The 20,563-nt window shown below is 48.5% G+C and overlaps 1 protein-coding gene across 3 annotated transcripts; it reads left to right on the top strand.

The window, feature by feature from the left end:
- The first annotated feature begins 333 nt into the window (after positions 1-333).
- TMEM39B (transmembrane protein 39B) lies at positions 334-19,786 on the top strand. 3 transcript variants are annotated; one of them, XM_006054612.4, is made up of 9 exons: positions 334-490; positions 2,335-2,461; positions 2,972-3,191; positions 3,753-3,836; positions 4,143-4,297; positions 12,341-12,677; positions 14,068-14,255; positions 17,647-17,767; positions 19,360-19,786. In XM_006054612.4, exons 1-9 carry the CDS (start codon positions 487-489, stop codon positions 19,600-19,602), a joined length of 1,479 nt encoding a protein of 492 aa, XP_006054674.2. In that variant the 5' UTR covers positions 334-486; the 3' UTR covers positions 19,603-19,786. The 3 variants fall into 3 exon arrangements, with proteins under 3 accessions (XP_006054674.2, XP_025134304.2, XP_025134306.2); XM_025278519.3 differs by lacking the exons at positions 334-490; positions 2,335-2,461 and adding an exon at positions 3,556-3,638 and having other exon boundaries at positions 3,050-3,191; XM_025278521.3 differs by lacking the exons at positions 334-490; positions 2,335-2,461; positions 3,753-3,836; positions 4,143-4,297 and having other exon boundaries at positions 3,055-3,191.
- Positions 19,787-20,563: the final 777 nt, after the last annotated feature.

Genomic DNA, 20,563 nt, shown 5'->3' with positions numbered 1-20,563 from the left:
GGGGAAATGACTCCCAAGTTTTCATTGGGATGGACTAAGAGCAGTAAGGCCAAAGAGAAAGATGAAAGCCCAATTTGGGACGAGATCAGTTTGAGGAGCCAGTGGAGCACCCACGGATGCAGGAAGCGAGATGAGGTTCTAGCCCCTTCCCTCGGCCCTGAAAAGGTGCTAGGAGAAGGCAGGCAAGGGAAGAGATGGAGATAGGTTCTCCTCCCTCTCGGGTTTTCCAGCAGCATTTGCAGGAAGGGCGTGGGAGACCGCGAGACAAAGAGCGCGCGGCACTGCCTTTGTCCAGGGCGGCCCCTTTAAGAAGCGCGCTCCCAGCTTCTAGCCCGCCTTGTATGCAAATTTGGCGGCGGGGCGGGAGCGCGCAGCTGATACCCAGGGACTGGGCTGCGGCGGTTAGTCCTCTCCCGGCCGCCGTCGCCTCCGACATATTGCCCGCAGGAGCTGCGGCGGCGAAGCGGAGAGCGCCGGGGGGAGGAGATGGGTGAGCGGCACGGGTCGGGCTTGGCCCGGGAACGGGCGGGCTCCGGGGTCAGGATGGCCAGGCTGCTAATTGCTCCCCCACGCGGACAGGATCCCGGCGAGGGGAGGGGGAGGGGATGTTGGGCCCAGGGAGACCCCGCCCCCTCCTGTCGTTTTGCGGGTGGGGCTTCTGTTGTGGGGGCGGGACATTGGAGGGGTGGGCGGGGTTTCTAAAATGCGGAGGTTCCTGGGGGCTTTGATGAGGACCCACTAGAGTGGGTCCCGAGCTAGAGCGTGGCGGGGCTGCCGGTGGGCGTGGCCTTCGTGCTAAGGGCGGAGCTCCTAACCTGTAGGCTCTGGTGCAGGGGAAAATTTTCTGGGCAGTAGGGGCTTTGTACTGGGGAGGTGGGGCGGAAAGGAGACCTTCCAGATGAAGGGAGCCCCCTCTGGAGCCGGGCTTCTGGGCAGAGAGAGCTTCTATTGGCTTGTGGGCGGGTTTTCTGAGCTGACTATTGTGTGTAGGCGGGGCTTCTGGGCTGAGAGGCTATATGTGGGTGCAGAGCTTCTGAAGAGAGGAGAGTGGGTGTGGGTAGAGCACTTGGATTGAGGGTGCCCTTTTGGGGTTTTCTAAGCCAGATACAGTAGCACATGAACAGAGCTTTGGCGCTGCTGGGGCTTGTTGCGGGCAAAGTTCCTGGACAAGAACTTTTTTGGAGACGTTAGGGACAAGCTTCCAGGCAGAAAAGCTAGGGCAAGGGGTGTGTGTGTCTGTGGAGGCTGCTGTGCAGTCATGAAGAGATACGAACAAGGCTAACTTTGGGCTTCCCAAGTGGTTCAGCGGTAAAGAATCTGCCTGCCAATGCAGTATCACAGGGTTGATCCCTGGGTTGGGAAGATCCCCTGGAAAATGAAATGGCAACCCATTCCAGTAGTCTTGCCTGGGAAATCCTGTGGGCAGAGAAGCCTGGCAGGCTACAGTCCATGGGGTCTCACTGAACAAACACATTAACTTTCGGAAACGACTTAAATGACTGAGCACACACATAACTTTGGGACTGGGGTGGTGCCTAGGAGCTTTGTGCAGGAGCTTTTTGCAGGACCTGGGAGCTTGGGCTAAATTGCTCAGCCGAGAAAAAGAGGTTGTAGGTCTGTGTGTTAGGTTCACAACCATGTCATTCTGCCTTGACACTTGCTCAGGCCCTGAATCGTGACTGTGAGAGTTCAGGATGCCCATTAAGCCAGATCTCGGGTCCTGGAGGAATCGTAAGCCTACAGGGACTTGTAGTAGTATCCCAAAGGAGCTGCGTATAGCGGCTCAAAGAGCACAGGACCCAGACCCCCATACCACCTGTGACTCTGTGTAAACTGAATTTACTAATCTGGGTAATCTACCTTGCTGGATTCTTCCCTTACCAACATGTTGTTATTGAGCACTTACTCTTAGGCTGGGCACTGTGGTAGAGGGAGGGGATACAGCAGTGAAAGAAACAGACCTCACTGACCTTCCATTCCAGTGGAAAAGATAGGCAGTAAATATGTTAACAAATGAATAAGATGAAGAATGAACTGTGAAAAGAAAAATGGAAATAAGATAGAGAGTTAAGGGGGCAGATACCTACAGAATGGCAGGGAATGCTGTACTCTAAGCTCAGAAGGTAGCAGTAAGCTTGGTTTGCCCAAGGAGAGAAAGACCAGGCTGGCTGAAGCATGGGGTCGAGGCAGAGAATGGCAGGAGATGTGTTTGAAGCGGTAGGCGGGGGAACCGATCATGGGTCTCTGTGACTGAGTGACGAAATGAGAAACCAGGTTGTTATCCTTGATATATGCCTTCTGGCTTGAGGATCTACCTTATGTTGAGCCCCACAGGAGGACGAAGAGGTCCCAACAGGACATCCTACTGTCGAAATCCACTCTGTGAGCCAGGATCCTCTGGGGGCTCGGGTGGGGGCCACACTTCCAGCGCATCGGTCACCAGTGTCCGTTCCCGCACCAGGTAAACTACTTGCTGTCTCTTGCACTTCCCTCTGGGCTCAGAGGAGCAGTTTGGACAGAGCTGTCCTTGACTGAGCCCTAGGATGTGATACCCCAGATGCCAGATGGGGGCTTAAAAGGCAGGGAGCAGTAGGAACGTCCCTGGGTGAGGGCGGTCCTTGGGACAGATAACTTGGGACATAGTATTAAAAACCCAAAGGCCTGGATTCCACTCACAGTTCTGCTCCTAATTCACTGGTGGCTTGGACAAGTTGTCTCCCCTCTCTGGGCCCCCTTCTCCTCACCTTTCCTTTCCTTCCTGGGGAATGTTGGAAAGCCTGAATAAGATGAGGGAGGGATAGGGAAAGGCTCTGTCAGCTTCTTTGTCTGAGAGGCAGAAGAAGTAGGAGGACTCCATCCATCCTTGCTGTCGGCTGCTTTTCTGAGCCTGCCCCACGGTCCTGTGCCCCAGAAGCCCCCTCTTGGTAGGGTTCTCAGGTAAGCTCCTGATGTTGTGCCCTCTCACCCCCAGGAGCAGTTCGGGGACGGGCCTCTCCAGCCCTCCACTGGCCACCCAGACGGTCGTGCCCCTGCAGCACTGCAAGATCCCTGAGCTGCCAGTCCAGGCCAGCATTCTGTTTGAACTGCAGCTCTTCTTCTGCCAGCTCATAGCCCTCTTCGTCCACTACATCAACATCTACAAGACAGTGTGGTGGTATCCGCCCTCCCACCCGCCCTCCCACACCTCCCTGGTAGGTGCCCAGCTAGGCCCCGCTGTGTGTGCGTGTATGTGAGTGAGTGACACATTTGGTTTCAGTTTAGCTTATCTCGCCCAGCACCCTGTGTGTTTGGCCTCACACTGGGCATGGGAGATGTAAAAGGAACCGATGACATCTAAACACTCACCCCGATGTGCTCAGCACCACTCTACACACCGTAAGGGCAGCAGAGATGAATCTGACTCAGATTTTGTGTCAAGGAGCACAGAGTCTTAAGTCCTGTGGGGGAGCAGGCATACATGGTTATTTCAAGGAGAAGAATGAGCTCTGTGCAGGAGCGGGGCAGGGGCCGGGTGAGCAGAGCAGGAGGGCTCACACGCCACTCTCTTGTCTCCAGGGACTGTCCCACTTCCCTCCTCTGGGTCCTGTTCCACTCCTCTAGGTATTTTCCTGGTCTGACTCAGCTGGAGGCCTGTGAAGGTCAGAGAGTGGGGACAGTCCCAATGGAAAGGACTGGGCAGGGGGAGGTGGGCATGTGAAAAGCCCGCATATGGGCAGGGGGCCCACGTGACCCCCAGCCTCTGCCCCCGACAGAATTTCCACCTGATCGACTTCAACTTGCTGATGGTGACCACCATCGTTCTGGGCCGCCGCTTCATTGGGTCCATCGTGAAGGAGGTGATTGGGTCCCAGAGGCTGGCCTGGGGACTTTGGGACTCCCCTTTACCCCCTGGGGGCACCACGGAGGCATACCCAGGCCTTGATCCCTGAGGCCTTTCCTTGGGGGCTCCCTTTGAACTTGGCTGAAGAGCGTTCATCCTGTTGGCTCTTGGAGTTTCCTGGGCGTCCAGGGAAAGGATTTACCATGACAGGTTCTGCCCACCCTGCAGCGGGGGGAATCATGAGCCATGCTGGGTGGGATTTGGGCACAGCCCCCATGACCTCCATCCAAGGCCCCATCCCGTCCTATCTCCCCTGACCCAGGCTTCTCAGAGGGGGAAGGTCACCCTCTTTCGCTCCATCCTGCTGTTCCTCACCCGTTTCACCGTTCTCACGGCAACAGGCTGGAGTCTGTGCCGCTCCCTCATTCACCTCTTCAGGACCTACTCCTTCCTGAACCTCCTGTTCCTCTGCTATCCGTGAGTACCCCTCACTTCACCCCTCACTGCCCAGCACCTGCTCCTGACCTCTGCCCCAAAAGTGGCTGGGCCCCAGGCCCCCCTGTGCCCAGCCGACACACAGGCAGGCAGCAACAGAACCTTCTCACACTGTCCGATAGCACCATCCTGAGGTTGGGATGATTAGCCTTCTTTTGTAGGAGCAGACACTGAGCTGGCAGGCCTAATTTCCCCAAGGTGCCATTGAAGGGGAGGTCAGAAGGGGGCTCAGATCTGGGTGTGTCGCCCACAGCTCCAGAGCAGGGATGCACGGGCTTCGTCTTGCTCTCTCTTCCTTTGCTCTCTCTCTGCTTCTTTCTGTTTTTTTGTGCGTCTTGGTGTTTGTGTAACCTCTCGGTTCCTCCCCCAGGTCTGTGTGCATGCACACATCTGTATGTGTGTGCATGTTTCTGTGTAGATGTCTGTGAATGAAGCATGTGTGTGCATGCATGTGTGTCTTCACATGCATATCTGTATGTCTGTCTGTGTGTCTACTTTGCTCGCCCACTTCCTCCATCTTGCAAGAACCCAGATTGTTGAGGATGGGAAGACAGTGTCTGGGAGAAGCCCAGGCCTGCCCCTTCCTGGCCTGGTATTGGGGAGAGTTTTGGCAAGACCTGCACCCTGGCTGTTCCTGGGGCAGGCTCCTGGCTGCCGGGGCATTCACAGTCATTTCCCAACCCCTGGGCTTTCTGGATCATGAACTTCTTCAGGCCAGTCCATCTCTGTTTCCTGGGAAACTCCTCTCTTTCTCTCCCCTGCATGACCAAAAGGGCACTGTCATGATCGGAGCCCAGTCACACTTGCTTTAGTTATAACTGGGTTTTAATTGTCAGAGATATGTGTGTCATAGAAAAATATTAAACTTTACAGAGGCTTTTAACATAGAAAATGAAAATCCCACATAATCTCAGTCCTCTAGAAAACTGTATTTTGCAGTGTGTCCTTCCACATTTTTCCTGTGCAAGTACACACACATACATTTTTTTAAAAACAGAAATGGGATTAATCCCTATGCATGATATTGTATAATTTATTACATTTTCACATGGTCATATAAGGTGGATATTTTTCCATGTCACTATATATGGGTCTGTCTCATTTTTTTAATGGCCTCATAGTATTCCATAGGACTTCCCTGGTGGCTCAGATGGTAAAGCGTCTGTCTACAATGCAGGAGACCCGGTTCTATCCCTGGGTCGGGAAGATCCTCTGGAGAAGGAAATGGCAACCCACTCCAGTACTCTTGCCTGGAAAATCCCATGGATGGAGGAGAGTGGTGGGCTACAGTCCATGGGGTCACAAAGAGTCAGAGACGACTGAGCGACTTCACTTGTTCACTGCACAGTATTCCGTTGAGTAGACTTTGCACCGTGTGTTTTGTTTTGTATTCTGTTGGTGGATTTTTGAGTTGTTTCTAGCTTTTCTCTGTTGAAAACAGTGAGGCAGGGAACATTCTTCTGCACATCTTTGCACATTTATCCAATATTTCTGTATAGCAGATTCCCAGAAGTAGAATTACTGCACCAAAAGGCATGTTTTACATTATAGATAGATATTAACAAATGGTCCTCCAGGGTTGTACTGAAAGAAATGTTAAAAATTGCCTTAATTCAACCCTTTCTGGACACTACTCAAATGTTACCCAGTGTTCATGTTTTGCTTTATTTTACATTATTTAACTTTTTGAGTTTTTATTAATATGAGACAAGTATATATAATGTATGATCAAATCCAGTAGTGCTAAAAAGCTGATGATGATGGGAATTCCCTGGTGGTCCAGTGGTTAGGACTGCAGTTTCACTGCCAAGGGCACAGGTTCGATCCCTATTTGAGGAACTAAGAGCCTGCAAGCCATGCAGTGCAGCTAAAAACAACTTATGATGGAAAACAGCCTTTAACTCTACCCTCCAGATTTTTAGTCCCACTTCTCATAGGCAACCTCTTTCACTGTTTCTGGTTTTAAGTGTTTTTTGAGTCACCTCCATAATTCTAATATCCTTGTGCTTTTATTTCTTTAAGTATTTATTGATTGATTTTATAGTGGAGTAATAGGTTTGCATCATTAAAATTGCAAAATGTATAAAAGAATGTAGAATGATAAATCCTTCCTTTGACTCCTCTTTCCCAGCTACTACCCAGTTTCCCTTCTGAGGGGTAACCACCAGTGTTTCTGGTTTCTTATATATCCTGGAAATAAATGTTCTTTATATACAAGCAAACCCACACACACACACACACAACACACACATACACACCCCTACATGCACATGTCCATCAGTTTCCTGTAGTGACAGTTGAAGCTTTAGTTCACTTTCTATCCATGCTGTTCCTAGTATTTGACAATTATTATTATTTACAGTTTCCTGTTGGTCCTCTTTTTCAATAATATGAGTATGTCAGTATTTTTTATCCCATCAACAGTAGTCAGTGTCTTAATCCCTTGATGTAAGAATATTGTATTCAGAGCCCTACCCATCATTTCTTTTCCTCCCTTCTTCCTCCTATCACTTCCTGGCAGCTGTGTCACATTTGACATTCACATTCTCCTACATAGCCATGTTTAAGTCTTCCATTCTTTGGGCTAATTCTAAAGATTAAAAACCAATAAGTGGCCTTGATATTTTTATGAGTATGAAGCTGTTATTCACTGCGGGACTGAGTAGTGTGCATAGAAAGCTACTGCTTCGCTGTAGTTCCTGAATTCTAATCTTGGGCCTCTTAAAAAAGAATGTTCTAGTGTCAAGGGCAAATGGTTTCTCTTTCCTTACATTCCATCAATTGCTTAAAATCATGCCACTTTTTAGTTTGCTTCATATTTAGAATGTAACTTTCTCATATAGCTTTTATTTTTCTTGGAGTTTCTAATTGCCTTTCTTTTTTCTCATTGACAAAAGAATGATGGGCCTTCAACATATCCTCAAGTTTATCTAGCCTGTCAGTCATGCTGCCTGTTGCCTAGAGTCCATATTTCCCCCCAGAGACATCCCTCCTGAAGCCCTCCATCCTCCTGCTCCAGTCTGGAGAGGCTGCTCTTTAGGCCTGCTGTGCAGCTCTCAGCCTGGGACTTTCCTTCGCTGTCCTTCTGGGTTGGATCTACTGTCTCCTGGATCCCATGTCTTCCTCTTTCTTGGTCTTCTCCCTTATTTTGCTGGAGTGCATTATCAGGTAATTTCCTTAACAAGGGTTATGTGGGAGGTATATACATTCTTTTCCTAGCATGTCTAAAATGTCTTTATTCTGCCCTCATACTTGATTGATGGTTTGGCCTAATATAGATTTTCAAGTTCAAATTAATATTCTCTCAGAGTTTTGAAGATGTTGCTCCATTGTCTCTAGCAGCCAGTGTTTCTAATGAGAAATCTGATGCTAGTTTGATTCCAGTTACTTTGTAGAAGACTTGTTTTTTTTCCTTTCTAAAAGCTTCTAAAAATATTCTGTTTATCTTTTTATTATTTGAAATTTCACAAGAATCTTATCAGTACTTTAGGACTCTTTTAACCCTGAGGTTTGGGTGTGTCTTCAAGTCAGGGAAATTGTCTTCTACTATTTCTTTGATAATATCTCCCCTTGCATTTTTTTCTGTTCTAAGACTTCTCTTCATCGGATGGTAGACCTCATAGATTGCTTGTCTGTTTCTCTTATATTGTCTGTCATACTTTTCATCTCTCTCCTTTTCTTCCTCTCCTCCCTCCCCTCTTGATTTCTCTCTTTCTCTAGCTGTCTTTCTCTCTCTCTTTTTACTCTCCCTTCAGGGGGATTTTTCTCAACTTTATCTTCCAGCTATTTTATTGAGATATTTTTCAGCAATCTTGTTTTTCATCTCTGAGGCCTCTTGTTTTCTGATTGATCTTTTCTCATAGCATTCTGTTCTTGTTTTTAAAATCTCCTGTGTCCCTTCAGTTTTGTCTCTCCACTGAATCGGTTTTCCTGTTTCTGCTAGTTTGCTAAGCATATTAGTTTCTTTGGTTGTCTGGTTACATTTAAGAGTGGAGGCCGACCTTGCCTTCTGAGATGACCCACACTCTGTCTGTGGAGTGTTTTTCTCTAAACAAATCCACTTCTTACCTGGAAAAAAAAAGTGGAAGACTGAGTAGCTTGGAATGCATTTTTTTCTCCCTCTGCCATTGTATACCTGAATGGGAGTTCTGAGTATGCGGGCAGGGCACACTGGCTGGTAGACTTTGCTTTAGTGAGTAAGGCGCCGGTTGTTAGGCTGTGGGCCCCCATAGACGAGAAAGGGGAGAGAGGTATTACTCTGGAATGCCCCCACTGAAGACCTCAGTTCCCACTTTATTCAGTCTCTTTAGGGAAGAATTTTTCAGGACGGGTTGTGTAAGTTGTATAGGAGAATAAAGGGAATGACTCATGAATACAGATCGTTTTTAATCCAGTTTGTTCAGCCCTGCTTCTCACTTCTACCCTCGATCAAAGGTGCCCACTTCAAGCCAGTCTCTGCTGGGTCACTCTGGACAGATCAGCTCCTGCCCCCAGTGTAGCCCTCTCGTGACGAATCTAGCCAGTTTAGTAATTTCTAGCTGCCTATTGTTATTAAACATTTAAAACAGGCTAGTTTTAATTGAAATGTACTATTAGTGTAAAATATACACCAGATTCTGAAGACTTAGCACAAAAAAAAAAAAAAAGGAAGTAAAATATCTCATATATATCACAAATAATTATTTTATATGTTGAAATGATAATATTTTGTATCTATTAGGTTGAGTAAAATAGAGTATAAAGTTAATTTCTTTTTTTAATGTGGCTACTAGGAAATGTAAAAGTATATTCGTGACTCTCATGTTTCTGTTGCACAGTGCTGCTGTAGATGATGACTCCTCATTTGTCAACATGTTTCCATCTGCCATCTAAACGTGTCAGAATCAGTTATGTACTGATAACCCCCACTCCTGTTCTTTTTTGCCGATATGGATTTATTTTCTACATGGGTACTGTCACATCTTGGATGGAGAGGATGAAAGACAATGCATGTGCAGATGTTTCTAACTTTTGACCTGTCAGAGCAGCCATTTGCTGTTATCAAATAATGTAACTGTATCTGCACTTCTTAGCGGCAAAGCCAGGACAATTCTTAAGTACTTGTCCTTAAGTTTGAGCCTGAGCCCTTGCGTGTTCACGTAGGTGCCCACCCCCTCATTCCCACCGAGTATCCTGAGGAGTGTTTTGGGAATCCCATTTCAGTGTTCTTTTCTGTCCCACAGAATCACTGGCCTCTTTCTTTTCTAAACAAAATCGTACTGCTCTTCTACTCTGGGCCAGACACCATGCTGGGCATTGTTATGAAGATTAACAATTAAAGAGTATTTACGAAAACACTAGCATAATAGAGAATCAATACAAGCTATGTCACTTAAAGCAAGTTAAGGAAACTGAGGCTCATAGAGGTTATATAATTTGTCCTAAATCACAGCACTAGTAAGTGGCAGAGCTGGGGTTTTAACACTGGCCTGTTTGATCCCAAAGATTATGCTGTTGACCAAAATTCTCTGTTATCTTCTACTGTGCTGTGCTTAGTTGTTCAGTCATGTCCGACTGTTTGCGACCCCATGGACTGCAGCCTGCCAGGCTCCTCTGTCCCTGGGGATTCTCCAGGAAAGAATACTGGAGTGGGTTGCCGTACCCTCCTCCAGGGGATCTTCCCAACCCAGGGATTGAACCCAGGTCTCTCACATTGCAAGTGGATTCTTTACCATCTGAGTCACCAGGCAAGCCCTATCTGTTATCTTACTTGAATTTTAATACAGGGAAAGTAGTAGCATTCCCACTAGATAGATCAGAAAGCAAAAACCCAAAGAGGCTAATTATATGAGTGCCTAAGAATACTATGTCCCCTCTTGGAAGTTCAGAATAAAGGAAGAGAACATTACTATAGATAAGAAAAAGTAGAATTTTCATTGGCTGTAGCTCCTGGTGGCAGCCCAGGGACCCTTTTGGAGCTATGTCTGAGGACCTGGGAAAATTGAGAGGACCTAAGGGCTGTATACTGTCACCCTGCTTATTTAACTTATATGCAGAGTACATCATGAGAAACGCTGGGCTGGAAGAAGCACAAGCTGGAATCAAGATTGCCGGAAGAAATATCAATAACCTCAGATATGCAGATGACACCACCCTTACAGCAGAAAGTGAAGAGGAACTAAAAAGCCTCAATGAAAGTGAAAGTGGAGAGTGAAAAAGTTGGCTTAAAGCTCAACATTCAGAAAACTAAGAAATCATGGCATCTGGTCCCATCAGTTCATGGGAAATAGATGGGGAAACAGTGGAAACAGTGTCAGACTTTATTTTTGGGGGCTCCAAAATCACTGCAGATGGTGACTGCAGCCATGAAATTAAAAGACGCTTACTCCTTGGAAGGAAAGTTATGACCAACCTAGATAGCATATTGAAAAGCAGAGACATTACTTTGCCAACAAAGGTCCGTCTAGTCAAGGAATTGGTTTTTCCAGTGGTCATGTATGGATGTGAGAGTTGGACTGTGAAGAAAGCTGAGCGCTGAAGAATTGATGCTTTTGAACTGTGGTGTTGGAGAAGACTCTTGAGAGTCCCTTGGACTGCAAGGAGATCCAACCAGTCCATTCTAAAGGAGATCAGCCCTGGTGTTCTTTGGAAGGAATGATGCTAAAGCTGAAACTCCAGTACTTTGGCCACCTCATGTGAAGAGTTGATTCATTGGAAAAGACTCTGATGCTGGGAGGGATTGGGGGCAGGAGGAGAAGGGGATGACAGAGGATGAGATGGCTGGATGGCATCACCGACTCGATGGACGTGAGTTTGAGTGAACTCCGGGAGTTGGTGATGGACAGGGAGGTCTGGCGTGCTGCGATTCATGGGGTCGCAAAGAGTCAGACACGACTGAGCGACTGAACTGAACTGAACTGAAGGGCTTCCCAGGTGGCACTGGTGGTAAAGAGCCTACCTGCCAATACAGGAGACATAATGAGACATGGGTTCTATCCCTGAGTCGGGAAGATCCCCTGGAGGAGGGCATGGCAACCAGCTCCAGTATTCTTGCCTGGAGAGTCCCATTGACAGAGGAGCCTGGTAGCCTATAATTCATAGGGTTGCAAAGAGTCCAACATGACTGAAGCGATGTAGCATAGCATAAGCTAAAACAAGGAATGCCTGTAAAGAGAACCTATGAGGACATTCCATGTGCTGTACTTGGCACTTACCTGGTTTAGTTATCTACTCTTCCTAGCTATGAGTCTGTCTAATTTTCTCCTTAAATTATATTAGCCACACACTCCATCCCTTAACTTAAGGTTAACTTAAGCCTCAGAGGAAGGAGTTTATACTGTTTAAAGGCCTATTTCAGTGCCTAGTACATAATAGACACACAGCAAATATTGTTCCTGAACTGTCCCCCTCTGTAAACTTAAGAGCTGCCCTTATAGGCACCCTTGGCCACATCTACCTCTCTTTTGTGGAAGCATGTACATTTTTAATTAATGAATTGCTTTTAGTGTTTGTTGAGTGTCTGTCTTGATTTCGGGTAGCAGCCAGTTCCGGATTTGAATCCCAGCTCTATAACTTCCTTACTAACTGCGTGACTTTTCCAGAGCCCCTCCTCCACCTCTCTGAACCACAGCTTCCTCTGCTGAAAAGGGCACAAAATAACAGTACCTAACACAGAGTTAGGAGAAACAGAAGAGAGTGCATGTAAAGCACTTAATGCAGCATCTGGAGCACAGGATGTGCCCAGGGAATGTGTGGTGTTATGACTCCTGCTGAACAGCAGTAGACTCAGAGGGCTGAGACTCGGGTCTTGCCTCCTACTGTATTCCCGCCACTCCATACAGGGCTTGTTCGTGCGCGGGGCTAACACAGGTGTTGAATGACTGATCACTGGCTGGGAGGCTGGATAGCTGTAAGGACTAGTAGAATCTCCCCTCAGAGCAGCCAGGAGAGCTAAAGCCCAGGGAGGAAAGAAGATTCCCTGGGTGGTTAGGGGTTGGGATCCTGGCCCATGGCCAGGCCTGCCCTGACCACTGTCCTCCCCAGCAGGTTTGGGATGTACATTCCGTTCCTGCAGCTGAACTGTGACCTCCGCAAGACAAACCTCTTCAGCCACATGGCCTCCATGGGTCCCCGGGAGGCGGTCAGTGGCCTGGCGCGGAGCCGGGACTACCTGCTGACACTGCGGGAGACGTGGAAGCAGCACACGAAGCAGCTGTACGGCCCCGATGCCATGCCCACCCACGCCTGCTGCCTGTCGCCCAGCCTCATCCGCAGCGAGGTGGAGTTCCTCAAGATGGACTTCAACTGGCGCATGAAGGAGGTGCTGGTCAGCGCCATGCTGAGCGCCTATTACGTGGCCTTTGTGCCTGTCTGGTTCGTGAAGGTGCGTAGCTTAGCACAGGGAGAGGAGGGGTCTGCCCGGGACCCCACCTGCTGCCTGTGCTCCAGGAGCACTCCTACTTGGAGAAACGAGGCTGCTGCTCTTGATGAGATTCCCATCTGTTCTCTCGAGGGCCAAAGTGACTACTGCCTCCCTTTTTTTAATTTATTTATTTATATATAATTTTTAACTTTTTCTTTTGTATTAGGGAGAAGGAAATGGCAACCCACTCCAGTATTCTTGCCTAGAGAATCCTGTGGACAGAGGAGCCTGGTGGGCTGCTGTCCATGGGGTCACACAGAGTCGGACATGACTGAAGCGACTTAGCAGTAGCATAGCAGATTAACAATGATGTGGCCATTTCAGGGGGACAGCAAAGGGACTCAGCCATACATTCACATGTATCCCTTTTCTCCCAAAGTCCCCTCCCGTCCAGGCTGCCAGTTAACATTGAGCCGAGTTCACTGTGCTGCACAGTAGGGCCTTGTGGGTTATCCATTTTAAAAATATAGCAGGACATACATGTCAATCCCAAATGCCTCCATTTCAGAGTGGAAAAAAGAAGGCTTGCTGAGCGAACATGGCCCACACAAGGTCACCCAGCCAGTGAGGGGCACACGGCATGGTTCTTGATACTTAAAAACAGAAAGGAGTCACTTTGTATTTCAGTGTGGCTGTTTCGGCCCAGGCACGTCACAGCATCCCACTCTATCATTAAGTCCAAAAGCCAGATTCATCCAGATCTGGGTGACTCCAAAAGCCTATTCTCCCCCTCTGGTTTGTTCCGCCTTCTGGGAAGGCACATCCCTAGCCGGCTCGTCACATTTCTCCCAGGATGGGCTGCACTGACGGATTGGGGGTTGAGAAGACTTCACATCTGTTGGACAACATGCTAGAGCTTTCTTGAGTAATAGTATCCTCCTCACGCCTCTCAGAGGTGGCTACTCTTATCCTCATTTGCCAGATGAGGAAACTAGACTGCAGAGAAGTAAAGTGACTTGCCCATGGTCACATAGTGACTAAGCAGCGGAGGCAAGATGTGAGCTCATTTCTGTTGAATCCCAGGACCTGTTCTCTGGCTCAGAGTGAGAGTAATTTTTCTTTGTAGAAAACAGGCCTCTTGCCTTCTAGGTTGGCCCACACTCTGTGAATTGTATTTCTCTCTAAATATATCTATTTCTTACCCCCCCAAAAAAGAAAGAGGAAGCTGAGTAGTGGGCACAGGGTTTAAGCCCATGATTAAGCTGCCTTTGTTAGGTGATCTTTGGTCTCAGGCCACCCTGAGGTCTGTCTAGGGCTGTCCTGATCTCCAAGGAAAGAGGGAGTCAGGGAAGGGGAGGGCGTGAGGCCATTACGGGTGTCTGTGGTCTCACTCACCTCCCACTGCCTCCAGAACACACATTACTATGACAAGCGCTGGTCCTGCGAGCTCTTCCTGCTGGTGTCCATCAGCACCTCGGTGATCCTCATGCAGCACCTGCTGCCTGCCAGCTACTGCGACCTGCTGCACAAGGCCGCTGCCCACCTGGGCTGCTGGCAGAAGGTGGACCCGGCGCTGTGCTCCAACGTGCTGCAGCACCCGTGAGTCTGCCCTTCTCTGCCCTACCCCAGCCCCACCCCGCCCCTGCCATCAGCTCATTCAGTCAGTCAGCAAATAGTTACTGAGCATGTCTTGTATGCTAAGCCTCATAGCCAGAGTAGAATATGGCAGGGCCCAGGAAGGACATGCCCCCTGTCCCTGGGTAACTTGCAGTGTCTTGGAGATAGGAAAGGGGCAGGTAGTAAATTCTTACACTCGTCGACTTTCTCATTCGCTGACTTAAGTACGCACTCCTTGGCTGATATATTCATTCATTCATTCATTCATTACTTCCCTCCTTCCACTCACCCATCATTGACTCAGGTCATTGGCTCGTCTACTCTTTCAGCAAGCATTGCATCTACCTAATCCATCCCAGGCTTGGTGCTGTGTATTGTACAAAGAAACCTGGACTTTGACCTCTAAGCAGAGGGGAGCTATGAGGGTTTTTGAACAGTGGAGGGACCCATTCCAAGGTGGGCCTAAAGAAACCTCAGTTTGATTAATAGGATATGGTGCTTTGTTAGTTGATGTCATAACCTGGCCAGGGAAGTAGAGCCGCAGGAGGAAAGAGCTAAGATCTGGCCCCTTGAGGAGTACACAGGCAGGTGTGGGTGATAAGCATGTACACAAAGAGTTAGGTTGAGTGGGGTAAAAGAGGCCCAGCTGCAGGATGGCATCGCAATCAGAGCGGAGGCCAATGTCACTGTGCTCAGGAGCCCTGAGGGGCTGGGCTGTCGTCCCCTCAGCCTGGCCCCTCCTTCCTGGTGCTTAGCATTTCTATAGCCCTTCTTCATAGTATTTTCACCCCACTTATGCTAATTTTTCTGTCTGTATTCCCCCATTAGACTGGAAGTTCCTCAAGGCTGGGACCACCCCTGTATCATATCTGAGTCTTGGGCCCAGCACGAGGCCTGGCAGAGAAGAGGCCCCTAGGACAGGTTTGTAGAGGGAGGCCACAGAGGCTCAGCCTCCTGCTGTTGGCCCTCCATGCCAGTCAAGGTCCCTCCTCTATCCAGGTGGTTCAGAAAGCAGATGGGTATTGCCAAATGGGCCGAAGTGGGGCTTGGCTTAACTTAAGGTTCTGAGATGAGGGGAAAAGAGAACGATAGTACATGGCTAAATACAAGGATAAACCTGTCCATGGCTCACCATGATCTTCAGGTAACATCCAAGCTCCTTCACATGGCATCTCATGATGAACTGGCTCCTGCTGGCCTTTTCTGCCTCATTTCTCCCCCTAACCCGATTTATCTTCTGCTCCAGCCAGACCCAGTCTCTTCAGATCCTCAAATTCTGTCTGTACTTCTGTACCCAGACTTTTGAATTTGATACATGTTTTGCCTCGAATGGCCTTTCCAACTTTCCTTTCCTGCTTAATTCCTATTCATCCTCTAGCACATGGCTTCCTCCAGGAACCCTTTCCATGACCCCTCCAGAATAGGTTCAGTGTCCCTGCTCTGCACTCCCCCACCCCCACAGAACTATGAGCATTGTACCTAACACTTTCTGCTGTGTTTGCTTGGTTACTTGCCCATCATTCCAGGACTAAAGCTCCTGGAGGTCAGGGTCCTTGTCTGTCAAGCACTTGGCCATCTCCTCACTCCTGGCAAAATGCCTGGCTTGTGATAGGTCCACAACAGATTTTTTGTGTTTTTTGTGTATAGTTGTTTTGTTGGTTTTTTTTTTTTAAGGTAAAATTTCCATACAGTTGAAATGTGTAAGTCTTAAAAAGTGCACAATTCTTTGAGTTTTGATGAAAGGCATACACACCATGTAACCCATCCCCTATCAAGATACAGAACATTTCCAGCCGATCAGAAAATTTCAGCCGATCAGAAAAGAATCAGAAAATTCCTCCTTGCCCTTCCCAAGGACCCCTCTCTCTGGCAACCATCTTTGATTTCATTTCACCATAGGCTAGTTTTCTCTGGTCTACAACTTCACATAAAGTAAATCAGTAGATGTTCTTGGGCCCAGCTTCTTTCATTCTGCATATTCTCTGTGATTTTCATCCATATTGTTACATATGACATGGAGGGGGTGTGTGTGTGAGTGCGTGCTTGAGCACTCAATTGTGTCTGACTCTTTTGCGGCCCCTTAGACTGTAGCCCTCCAGGCTTCTCTGTCCATGGGATTTTCCAGGTTAGAATACCGGAGCTGGTTGCCATTTCCCTCTCCAGGGAATCTTCCCAACCCAGGGATCAAACCTGCGAAATAACATGGTAACTGTATTTTAAATGAAAGAATCGATAGCTCAATGAGATTGAGCTTCTTGGAGACAGTGATTCTCAGTTAACTGGCCCAGGACCCTTTGGAGTTTCTGGGAGATCTCAAAGAACAATGGAAGAAAATTCACTGGTCTCACAGCCTTCTTCACATGCCCTGTGGGGGCCTCTCTGTGCCAGGCCTTTTGTGTGGCATGCATTGAGAACACGGACATGAACTGGATGCCATCCCTTCCTTTCAGCCCTCCCAGACTAGTGAGGGATACAGGGAAATAAATAGATGACAACACACTGGGGACAGTGGACCAATAGCAGTAGCTTCAGGAACCATTTAAAGGATGCTGAACTCTGTGGGGAGTTTGACAAAGACTTTCTGAAGGATATTGGGTTTTGAAAGATGACATAGAGCCTGCCGGAGAAGTCAGTGGCACCCCACTCCAGTACTCTTGCCTGGAAAATTCCATGGGTGGAGGAGCCTGGTGGGCTGCAGTCCATGGGGTCTCTAAGAGTCGGACAAGACTGAAGTGACTTAGCAGCAGCAGCAGCAGCAGCATAGAGCCTGCCAGAAGGATAAGGTGTCAGGAAGGGCATTGCAGCTAGAGGGAGCACCTTGATGGAGAAACAGGAGCAGTCAGGTATGCTGGAGGAACTAGAGGCAGTTCTGGGTGGCTTGAGCAGGCACTGTGTGGTGCGGGTCATGGAAGGCCTTACAGGGCCTCGGAGGCCAGAACACATCCTTGGGGCTTGACTCCAAGGGCACCGGGAAGCCTTCAGAGGGTTTTGAGGAGAAACTACTCAGGCTCATCTTGGTATTTTACAAACACCACTTGGGCAGTTGTGCAGTGGAATGCCTGGAGGCTAGAAGTGAGGCTGACCGGAGGCTAGATGAAGAAAATGACCCCAGGGAAGAGGGAAAAGGGTTTTCTTGAAATCTGTCAGAGACATGAGTGTCAGCCCTAAATCTTCTGACTCCAGTGCCGTGAATATCTCGTGATTCTTAACCCATTTTACTGAAGAGGCAGCTAAGACCCAGAAAAGGGAAGTCATTGTATCTACGTGATAGAAATGAGAGTAGAGCCCTGGTGGTTCCCCCATGCCCAGTCTGTCCGCATCTCCTCATGTGGGTGAGCTGGACATAAAGGGCTCTGTTGGACTGTGCCTCCAGGTGGACTGAAGAATGCATGTGGCCACAGGGAGTGCTGGTGAAGCACAGCAAGAACGTCTACAAAGCAGTGGGCCACTACAACGTGGCCATTCCCTCTGACGTCTCCCACTTCCGGTTCCACGTGAGTCTCCTCCGCTGGGAAGGAGGGGTGGTACCTAATCTAGAGGGCAGGAGGGTCAGCTGGGCAGGAAGGTGATGTCATAGCAAGAGGAGGCTATTTTCCATGGTTCCCAAATCCAAAAGAAGAGAGTGCACCCGTGCAGTGCACAAGGACAGTCATACAGATTATCACTTATCACTACAGCGCACTTGGTACCAGATCTTTGAAAACTTTGGATGGAGAAGATAATACAATGAAAGGAGGGGTTCCTGGTGGTGAAAATCCTTACAGTCATCATTCTTATTGTGTGCCAGGCCCTGTGGTCAGCACTTCCCATGTACCCTCCCATTGAGGCTTCATCAGAAAGAACCCTGTGTAAGAGAGAAGTACCAGGGCTGTCCCAGTTTTCAAGTATTGAAATCGACTCAAAGAGTTTAACTTGTTCCAAGGATGCCTTACTGGGAAACCTGGGAACTAATGGTATTAACTCACAGACTCAGCACAATGGAAAGGGCTGCTCAAAATCATCTAGGCTGGTGAATTTCATTTACTTATTGTACTGTCAGAATCCTTTATTCCAACGCAGTCAAACTAAAGTTCAGTATATAGGACCTCACAGTGCAGCTCTGCTTGAAAGGGTTGGAACTCCCTTTACGTCCCGCTCAACACTGCAGTAGCTCCTAAAAGACCCCCCTGGAACCTGGGGCTCCAAGGAACACAGTTTGAAAAACCATAGATCTGGGCTCATCTCTCTATTTCCCGGTAGAGAAACCTGAGGTCCAGACAGGAAGGGGACCTGCCCAAGGTCCTGCAACTGTCAGATACAGAGCTGAGCCTGGCTTGCTGGTCTCTTGGACTCCTGTTCCTTGCCACTCCTCCTCCCGTCCTGTAATTAGTTCTTGAGGTTTAGGTACCTTGGCCCCTGCAGAATCATGATCCCTGGACGTTGATCATTCTTTCAAATTGATCAGAAAATTTTTCTTAGTCCTCTATATTCTACCTTGCCCTGTGGACATCAGGGAAGAGTGATATATGTCCATGTTCCCTGGAAGCTTCTGGCCTAGCTGAGGAATGCTGCGCACACAGTAGTGAAGGACTCAAGCTGTGGAGTCTCTAATAACTTTACATGTCTCTGTCATAAGATACTACGTTGTTCAGGCCTGACAGTACCCAGAAGGTCACATACTGCTTTTCAACCAGAAAAGGTTTGATAGGACAAGCCAGACCTCTCAAGAAAAGCTTCTGGGGAAAGGTAGAAGTTGATCAGGATCTTAAACAACTATGTAGGAAGCAGTAGTCATCTTTTTTTTTTTTGGCTCTACCCACAGAATGTGGGACCTTAGTTCTCTGACTAGGGATCAAACCCATGCCCCCTGCATTAGAAGGTAGAGTTTTAACCAGTGGACCACCAAGAAGTCCCAGGGAGGCAGTGGCCCACAAATAAAGGCAGAGGTGACAAGGTCCATACCCAACCCCATGAAGTCCAACTCTCCACCCAAGTCTGCATGGGGCCCCAAGAGCTTGAGCCCTTCATTGGCCACCCAGCACCCCCATCCAAGAGGCAGATTTCTGGAGCCTACTTTCCAGTCCATGCCTACTCTTTTCCTGGGCAGTTCTTTTTCAGCAAACCCCTGCGGATCCTGAACATCCTTTTGCTGCTGGAGGGCTCGGTCATCGTCTACCAGCTGTACTCCTTAATGTCCTCGGACAAGTGGCACCAGACCATCTCACTGGCGCTAATCCTCTTCAGCAACTACTACGCCTTCTTCAAGCTGCTCCGGGACCGCCTGGTGTTGGGCAAGGCCTACTCGTACTCGGCCAACTCCCAGAGGGACCTGGACCACCGGTTCTCCTGAGCCCCAGGGCAACCCAGGGGCTCCCTGGGAAGTAGCTGTATGGGAGGGATGGGTGAGGGGCAAAAAAAAAAACAAAAACAGACAAAAAAATCCACCAGAGCTTTGTATTTTTGTTACATACTGTTTCTTTCTTTGATAATTGATGTGATTATGAGGAAAAAAAGTCCTATTTTTATACTCCCAATAAGCCTGTGTTTTGTATTTCTTTCTCCTCTTGCCTATCAGGCAGCAAGCAGAGGTGTGGGATTCTGGGCCAGGAAGCCCCACGTGTACAGCCTTCTCCAGTGCAGAAAGGATGAGGAAACATCAGAGATCAAGGTAGCAGTGGTAGCTTCTGTATGCCAGAGGCTGCCCTCCATGTAGTACAGGGCTATCCTTAATCCCATTTTTATGACAACCCTGGGAGGTAGATGCTGTCACTCCTATAGAAGAAAAACAGAAGCTTAGGGAGCTACAGTGGCTTGCCCAAGGTAACACAGCTAGGAAGTAGTAGAGCTGGGCCCCAAAACCCTCTGAAAGATGACACTGCTATCCTGATGTGATGTCCTGATTCTCAGCACGCTGTCTCTTGAGACGCTGCTCTGTTCCAGGTACCACGGTAGATGGTGAAGATGCCAAGACATAGAAACAAACATGTCACTACACGCAGGTGATTATAACAGTTACAAGGTACAGAATAGCTCACGGAAGAGAACACTGAATGCTCTCTGGACTTCTTGGAGGAGGGGACAGTCTGAGTGGTATCAGCTACTTCACAGGGGGACAAGAGGAGGAAAAGGTGCTTCAAGCAGAGAAATAGCCAAGAGATTTGGAACATTCTGGTGTATCCGGGGAGGGTAAGCAGAATGTGGTTCCTAGAACAGGAAAGATAAGGAAAGTAGGGCAGAGGTGGGTTGGAGCTGGAAAGGTCTGCAGGGACTGGATCAGGGAGGCTCAATGGCTGTAGGCTAGGGAGATCAAG

Source organism: Bubalus bubalis, chromosome 2 (assembly GCF_019923935.1).
Source record: "Bubalus bubalis isolate 160015118507 breed Murrah chromosome 2, NDDB_SH_1, whole genome shotgun sequence".
In the NCBI taxonomy this organism is placed as follows: Eukaryota; Metazoa; Chordata; class Mammalia; order Artiodactyla; family Bovidae; genus Bubalus; species Bubalus bubalis.
The sequence above is the reverse complement of the archived record's forward strand: the minus strand, read 5'-3'. Positions and strand labels throughout refer to the sequence as shown.

Bases quoted from the DNA above. Each gene is read 5' to 3' on its own strand.
- TMEM39B (XM_006054612.4), top strand. The intron at 12,678-14,067 runs GTGCGTAGCTTA...CACTGCCTCCAG, and splicing joins TGCCTGTCTGGTTCGTGAAG to AACACACATTACTATGACAA. The intron at 17,768-19,359 runs GTGAGTCTCCTC...TTTCCTGGGCAG, and splicing joins TCTCCCACTTCCGGTTCCAC to TTCTTTTTCAGCAAACCCCT.